Consider the following 8,538-nt stretch of genomic DNA (forward strand, 5'->3'; position numbering starts at 1 on the left):
GTGTCGGCCACTAGGGTCGCTAATCTTACTCACACAGTCAGCTACCTCATTGCGCCTCTTTTTTTCTTTGCGTCATGTGCTGTTTGGGGAGGGTTTTTTGGAAGGGACATCCTGCGTGACACTGCAGTGCCACTCCTAGATGGGCCCGGTGTTTGTGTCGGCCACTAGGGTCGCTAATCTTACTCACACAGCTACCTCATTGCGCCTCTTTTTTTCTTTGCGTCATGTGCTGTTTGGGGAGGGTTTTTTGGAAGGGACATCCTGCGTGACACTGCAGTGCCACTCCTAGATGTGCCCGGTGTTTGTGTCGGCCACTAGGGTCGCTAATCTTACTCACACAGCTACCTCATTGCGCCTCTTTTTTTCTTTGCGTCATGTGCTGTTTGGGGAGGGTTTTTTGGAAGGGACATCCTGCGTGACACTGCAGTGCCACTCCTAGATGGGCCCGGTGTTTGTGTCGGCCACTAGGGTCGCTAATCTTACTCACACAGCTACCTCATTGCGCCTCTTTTTTTCTTTGCGTCATGTGCTGTTTGGGGAGGGTTTTTTGGAAGGGACATCCTGCGTGACACTGCAGTGCCACTCCTAGATGGGCCCGGTGTTTGTGTCGGCCACTAGGGTCGCTAATCTTACTCACACAGTCAGCTACCTCATTGCGCCTCTTTTTTTCTTTGCGTCATGTGCTGTTTGGGGAGGGTTTTTTGGAAGGGCCATCCTGCGTGACACTGCAGTGCCACTCCTAGATGGGCCCGGTGTTTGTGTCGGCCACTAGGGTCGCTAATCTTACTCACACAGTCAGCTACCTCATTGCGCCTCTTTTTTTCTTTGCGTCATGTGCTGTTTGGGGAGGGTTTTTTGGTAGGGCCATCCTGCGTGACACTGCAGTGCCACTCCTAGATGGGCCCGGTGTTTGTGTCGGCCACTAGGGTCGCTAATCTTACTCACACAGCTACCTCATTGCGCCTCTTTTTTTCTTTGCGTCATGTGCTGTTTGGGGAGGGTTTTTTGGAAGGGACATCCTGCGTGACACTGCAGTGCCACTCCTAGATGGGCCCGGTGTTTGTGTCGGCCACTAGGGTCGCTTATCTTACTCACACAGCGACCTCGGTGCAAATTTTAGGACTAAAAATAATATTGTGAGGTGTGAGGTATTCAGAATAGACTGAAAATGAGTGTAAATTATGGTTTTTGAGGTTAATAATACTTTGGGATCAAAATGACCCCCAAATTCTATGATTTAAGCTGTTTTTTAGTGTTTTTGGAAAAAAACACCCGAATCCAAAACACACCCGAATCCGACAAAAATAATTCGGTGAGGTTTTGCCAAAACGCGTTCGAACCCAAAACACGGCCGCGGAACCGAACCCAAAACCAAAACACAAAACCCGAAAAATTTCAGGCGCTCATCTCTACTAAACACTAATTTTTCTTTATCCATAAGCAAGAGGGTTTTTTTGAAATACATTTTTATTACGCATTATTTTTTCAGTTACAATTACACAGTAAACTACAATTGCAGAATGTAAAACTGACAAGCATTTATAAAGTGCAATATACAAAATGGCAAATAATGCAAAAAGTGACCAGTAGAGAATGGTAACAAGGTGAACACCAGTGTGTGACATTGGTTTCCTAGAAGACATGTAACCTGGCTATTTCATTATTTAGGAGATTGACATAGAAACCTTTAGAAAAAGGGTCTCCCATAATGTGATTCATTTACTGTGTGCACTTCTGCTGCACTAATGGAGAAGGGGTTGGGTTTTTATAAAATGTAAATATGTGGGGAGAATCAAATACCCTCTTATGACAGGTCCTCTCTGAGTGTGTACTTTCATTTTGAAGATCTGCTGAAGAGAATACTGTGGCTAAAAGGATGTGTGTTGTGTAAGTGAATCCAACCAGAGGGGGACATTTACTAAGCAGTAATAAGAGTGGAGAAGTTGCCCATGGCAACCAATCAGCACTGAAATAACATCTATAATATGCATACTATAAAATGATACAGAGCTGCTGATTGGTTGATGGGTCAACTTCTCCACTGGCTCACTTCTCTGCTCTTATCACTGCTTAGTAAATGTCCCCCTTAGCTGGGTACAAAAGCATTGTGTTCCAGTACAATATACAGTAGTTCTTTCTTCTAATGTCACATCAAATCAGGAAAAATATTATTATCTAGGATACACTCAGTAGTCTCTCTGCAACAGGCCTTTGATTGGATGTAATAAGGGACTTTAATCAGCAAACTGAAAATACTGGTGTGTTTTAAAACACAATCCTCTAAAAAGGTGGGTGTGGTATAATAGATCTACAGTAATTAGATAGACAGTCAATAGGTCGACCCCTTCTGGTCAACATGGATTACGTGGACAGGATCAAAAGGTCGACATGGAAAAAGTAGACAGTAGAAAAAGTCAACATGGAAATGGTCAACACAAGTATTTAGGGTGTCATCTTGTATGTTTCATCATATGTGACCACAAGTAGTGCAAACGTAAACACTTGCAGGCTCACATCACTTGCCACGCTTTGGGAAAGGTGCCTTGCTCCGCTATCACTGTGCTCGGCATAGGTTACTATTCCCATTCATAGTCCATGTGGATAGTAAACTACCGTATATACTCGAGTATAAGCCGACTTTTTCAGCACTTTTTTTTGTGCTGAAAAAGCCACCTCGGCTTATACACGAGTCAGCTTTAGGAGGGACACGGAGAGCGCAGCGCGCGGCTCTCCTGTGTCCCTCCTACATCTCCGGCGGCAGCGGCGTCTGTGTGGTAAAGGAAGTGCACAAACCGGCACTTCCTTTAACACACGCCGCTGCCGCCGGAAACGCAGGAGGGACACAGGAGAGCCGCGCGCTGCGCTCTCCGTGTCCCTCCTTCAGAAGACATCGCGGGAGCGACGGAGGGTAAGTATCTAGCACTGTGGGGCATATCTGGCACACCTGGCACTGTGGAGCATATCTGGCACACCTGGCACTGTGGGGCATATCTGGCACTGTGGGGCATATCTGGCACATCTGGCACTGTGGGGCATATCTGGCACTGTGTGGCATATCTGGCACTGTGGGGCATATCTGGCACTATGAGGTCTGTGTACGGGTAGAGCTGCATTTCCCACCCTAGGCTTATACTCGAGTCAATACGTTTTCACAGGTTTTTGTGGTAAAATTAGGTGCCTCTGCTTATATTCGGGTCGACTTATACTCGAGTATATACGGTAATCAAAAGTTGAAAAATATGTCAAAAAAACCCAAACAGTGTGTCAACCATTCTCAGGTTGACCTTTTGTGCCCGTTGACCTTAAGCAATGTCTATCTTTTACCTGTCGACCTTTTCACCATGTCGACCTATTGACTGTATATCTAGACACTGTTCATCATCTGGATATCATAAAAGGGAACAAACTCATGAGTAGTTATAGCAATGAATATTGAAACTTCAGTGCCACCTAGTGGTTAAAAAGTGCAGACATTGTCATCTTGTACATTTTTGTTTATTATCATATTTTAATTGTTTTGTTATACGTTCGTGTATCTAATTTTGTGATCTTGCCTCTCTGTGGATTGTGTGACCTATGCCCTACCACATAATGTTGTGTATTTGTTCTTGTGTATCAATAGCAAGACCTTAAATAAACACACACACAAAAAAGTGCAGACATTACTGAGTTTTGGATTCATTGTCACTTCATGATAAGTGATAAATGTATTTTAACAGTAATGGTGTGTACACACGGTGAGATATTTTCTTACGATTTTGACTATATAGTTGAAATCGTAAGAAAAGTTAGTGCAGTCGCAAGGTGAAAGTCACCTTGCGATCCCGATTCAATGCCAATGCGCGGTCGGCATCGCAAGACTAGATAGACTGTGCAGGCAAGTCAATTTTAACTATCTCTATAGAAGAGATAGTCAAAATTGACACTTAGCCAAAATCGCACATAGTCAATGTCGCATAGTGAGAATCGGGCATAGCACGAATCTCGCCGTGTGTATGGGCCTTAAGACTAATCATTTATTTATATAGTGCTTTTGTCCTAGTAGAACTCAAAGGGGATAATTCAATTATCCCCATTAAATTAACGCAGATGAAAAAGGCGGGTAGCCTTGAACTTTAACATCCGGAGCTATCCAATTAGAGCATATTTTTCTTTAAATTAATCTGTTTTCGGGCATTAACCCATAGAATCCGGGATTAGTTCACAGACCTATCTATTAACATGGTCACAATACCGGAAAACAGGCCCATTAAATGCTACCAACGGGCTGCCTTGGAGGACAAATTGAAAAGGCTCGGGGTATCAAATCAATTAGCCCATAGTAAATTAAAGCAGCTGATTGAATTCCCCCCAAGTCTTTATAACCTAATTAATAGAAATTTTCATATTTAGATGCCAATACATGAAATGAGGTGAATGTGGCAGCTTGTACTGGTAGCCAGTAGTGTAACATGAGCAAAATATTGCTATGGTACATCTCCAATAGCGTAAGCCTCAACTGACACCGAGTTTCTAACGCTTGTGAAATATGCTAATTAAAGTGAATGTTTTATTTTCAATTAGTACAATATTTCAACTCATGAAAATGGGGTCAGACATGCATTTAGACAGTAGTTATAACTTTTTACATCTTTAAGTTCCAATACAACAATTTATATATTTTTAAATGTACATGGAAGTCATCATCATTTGAAGTCTGCGCTGACCACTTTTAAGGCCTTATTCAGGGGTACATGCAGCCCATGCCCATGAAAATATGCAAATGTGAACCAACCAAACCTTGCAGCTACCACTTATCTGAGCATTGCTGAAGTGCATTGGTGGATCCGATCTCTCTACCATCAATGCACCATTGGTCGCAACATTGACTCCTCGAGCTAGCCTGCCTGGTGCAGAGTCTCTCATAACTTTCTTAAGTTCTAGCCACTGTGGCTGCGTTGCTGCAATCTAAATTGTAGCCGCATGCCAAAACACTTCCCTTTTAGCAAAGCCTTTAGTTCACCTTCCAGTCTCTACCCTGAGCCACCCATGGATCACAGAACCATCTCAAGTAATATCAATGTCTAACACAAATTATTACTGTTTTTTTAAATGGTAGTAACACATCTTGACAAACTTCTGCAAAGCTGTACACAGGCGATGCTGGCAGATGGATGTTCTTCGATAGTATTTGGCCTGCAGACAAATAATTACAGTAAAGCAGAAATGTGATCCTCTTCATTGAAATACTTAGTCCCGCATTACAGAAAATGTTGCCTTTAAAAGCATGACACTTCCGATTGCTGGCAGCATAGAGAAGTCTTTAACCCTTTGCAAGATTTACCAGTCCTAATGCATCATGATCAGAAATGGCTGGAAAGAAACTTGTATTGGTAACAGTTATATACTGTTATATGTACTAGGATACAGAATCTGTACTTGGTTATTTTTAAATGCAAATTGTATTTAAATAAAAAAAAAGGTTCTTCAGTTGATTCTGCTACTTCTTCACACCTCAAGGTGCTATACTGAGTTTCTGTGGTTCGTCCATCGCCGGCAACTGATCCCCTGAGGACACAGAAAAATATACTGTATACAGAAGAGTGTCCTTTGCAATATTCAAAACTGCTACATTCAGTCTTTAACTGAAAAAAGTACCAGTTTTACACCATTTCCATGTAAAAAAAGAAAAGAACGAGATGGAGACAATTGTATGCACTTGTCTACATCTTCCATTTGATAATCTGTGCATAATCTAACTGATTTTAACAAGCACAAACATTTTGTTTTATAAATTTTACAAATCTTTCCATTATTGCAACTTTGCAAATTCTGGTAAAAGTGAATAAGTATTTTCCCATTTCTGTTTGAGAAGCAAAGCTTCAGATGCCATATGTCCCTTAGTAACAGTGCCAGTCATATCTGAACTCTACTGCAACTATTAAACAACTCTTTCATGCTAGAGGTCATATGTACTAGTGTGCCTAAGAGGCAGGGTGCCTTCTGTGTTTGTGTCAGTGGTATTTCTGGAACACTTACGACTTCTTCTCATGGTCTGGATGCGCTCAGATAGGTGTTTCCTGAACTTCTTGGTGAGGAAGCAGTAGATTATGGGGTCCAGCATGCAGTTGGTGCTCATTAGGCATAGAGTTATTTGGTGCGCATCATTTAAGCTCTGGCGGAAGCCACAGTTATTTTCATGCCACAATCGCAGAACTGTCAGAGTCCAGGGTCCATGTACAATGTGATGCGGGACAAAACATATGACAAAAACACCTAGAACAGCTCCCACCATGTACAGAGCGCGTTGCTTCATTTCCGCACTCTGCTTGGCTGCCACTGTTTGGGTGATTAAAGTTTTGAAAATGACAAGGTTGCATATAACGATAATGAGGAATACAAGAAAGAAGGCGGCAATCAGAATGAAGTGAATTATAGCCACAGGATCTCTGTTATCAATGCTGTATCCCTCAAAGCAGTGAGTGTAGTTATGTCCATCATTACTCTGCACTTGGTTGGTGCCCGGTACAACAAGAAAGTATAGAGAACTGGCAATTATCAGTATCCACACGCATATGGATATGCACATACCTCTAACTCTGGCTGTGGATTGGGCTGTCTCTACAGGTCGGGTTACAGCCTGATATCTGTTATAGCTGATGACCCCAAGAAAGGCCACTGAGCAATATGTGTTGATGAAAAAGAAACAGCCGGCTATATTGCACAGAAAGTCAGGCATGATCCAGTCCCCTCTATTATTGTAGTACACAATCCAGAGAGGCAGTGTCACCAAAAACAGGAGGTCAGCCACTGTCAAATTTATCATGAATATTTTAATTTCACTCAACCTCTTAGCAGGGTAAAGTCTGGCAAACACCCACAGTACATAGGCATTGGCAATAAATCCAAAGATAAATATAATGCTGTAGGACACTGTGAAGAGGGTGTATCTGAACGCTGAGTCCACAGTGCATGGGTCTTCTGGGCTGGCATTTGCCTCCGCAGGCATTTTCTCTAAACTCAGATATGAAGGTCACTCCGCAACTTTTTGTTTCCTACAATGAAGATAGAAAGTACATAATGAGACAGACATTCTAGGAATCTACAAGTCAATACAATTCTGCAGGAAGTCATTAAGAGCTGGTCGCTCATCATATTACTATTTCTATGGGTAAACAATGCTGTGATTGGCATGCTCTGCTCTATATAACCAAAGAGAAAGAGGCAAAAAAGGTTGACCCTCTGCATCAGCCATATTTAAAGAGGGTATATAAATCATGCATAATTCTACCCGTTATTAAGTAGTAAGATCATTATGTAGCATATTGTAGGAGGAACATGAACTGAGCATATGTATACTAATACGCAGTAAAAACATTTTTGCTCTTATTATACATCTGACTATCAACTACCTTTCTCTCCTATATTTTATGTTAGTAATTCTACTGTATGTTGTTTTTAATGTTGAAGATTTTTCTTCTTTTAATTATTAGAATAAAAGTTGTATTTTATTTTGTGCACCACCCAGAACAATTGCTGTTCCTTTCTTTCACAATTTTTGGCCTCTATATAAGCACATACACAAACCTAAATGGTCACTCCCTGTACCCTGGAGCTATGGGCTGTCTCCCTCTCATCTGTGCTCTTTTTCAAAAGCATCAGCAGCTCCCAATAGAGCAGCTTCCAAGGAGCTCGCAGCAGAACTATAGACGCACTATGCGGAGAGAGTGGCTTCATAAAAATGAATGAAATACAGGTTACTGAAACTGATTTAAAATAAAAATATTGAAATATTATAGGTAAAATAAACCACGTACAGTATATCCGCTGTTCTAAAATCTACATTATTGTATAGCAGACTGTACAATGCAGAGATGTAAGTACAATAATTACCTTATCTATGATTGCCTTTCAGATTATGATATTTATGTTCTCTTACAGGATCCTGTTTCCACTGCATCCATATGGTCAGCAAGTGTTGAGAGTCCTTTTCTGAGCATGTCGCTGATAGCTGTCTTCAGATAAATATGAGGAAATGCCAGTGAACAGGAAACCTGCAACTTCTAATGAAAGCAATAAGAGAAGTGGTGAGTCGTAGGCAGTGTTTCATAAATCTGTGTTTTCATCACAGTCCTCAGCACTGTCATCATGAATAGGGTTACCTCTAGGGGATATAACATCAGTCATGCTTTGGAGGATATGATTTACAGTACAAAGGGCTTAGCTGTGATTTCTAGTAAAGACGGTAGTAAAACATCTCTCGAACATCTAATGAAGAGTTTACATAGCTCCAGCACAAAAAGCATACTTCCCAACATGACCCATTCCAGGAGGGCCAAAATGCTCTGTTCCTGGACTTCTCTCATAATTTATGATTGCCATCACCTGTGACGAATTGATGAGAAAGGTGATGGCAATCATAAATTAAGAGAGAAGTCCACGAATAGAGTCCTTTCTGGAATGGGCTATGTTGGGAGATATTAAAAAGACATGTAATACCTAATTTCCACTTTACAAATAACCCGGTTATTGCTGGGTCTACCCGAGTTGTGGCTTGGT

General features: G+C 41.6%; 1 protein-coding gene across 2 annotated transcripts; it reads right to left on the reverse strand.

The window, feature by feature from the left end:
• Positions 1–2,903: 2,903 nt before the first annotated feature.
• PTAFR (platelet activating factor receptor) lies at positions 2,904–8,036 on the reverse strand. 2 transcript variants are annotated; one of them, XM_063954575.1, is made up of 3 exons: positions 7,873–8,036; positions 6,019–7,034; positions 2,904–5,547 (listed from the first exon to the last, which is right to left on the reverse strand). In XM_063954575.1, the coding sequence occupies exons 2-3, from the start codon at positions 6,986–6,988 to the stop codon at positions 5,495–5,497; spliced, it is 1,023 nt and encodes a 340-aa protein (XP_063810645.1). In that variant the 5' UTR covers positions 6,989–7,034; positions 7,873–8,036; the 3' UTR covers positions 2,904–5,494. The 2 variants fall into 2 exon arrangements, with proteins under 2 accessions (XP_063810645.1, XP_063810644.1); XM_063954574.1 differs by having other exon boundaries at positions 2,904–7,034.
• Between the last annotated feature and the right edge of the window lie 502 nt (positions 8,037–8,538).

This window comes from Pseudophryne corroboree, chromosome 2 (genome assembly GCF_028390025.1).
Source record: "Pseudophryne corroboree isolate aPseCor3 chromosome 2, aPseCor3.hap2, whole genome shotgun sequence".
Taxonomy (NCBI): domain Eukaryota; kingdom Metazoa; phylum Chordata; class Amphibia; order Anura; family Myobatrachidae; genus Pseudophryne; species Pseudophryne corroboree.

Bases quoted from the DNA above. Each gene is read 5' to 3' on its own strand.
- PTAFR (XM_063954574.1), bottom strand. From the start codon at position 6,988: ATGCCTGCGGAGGCAAATGCCAGCCCAGAAGACCCATGCACTGTGGAC.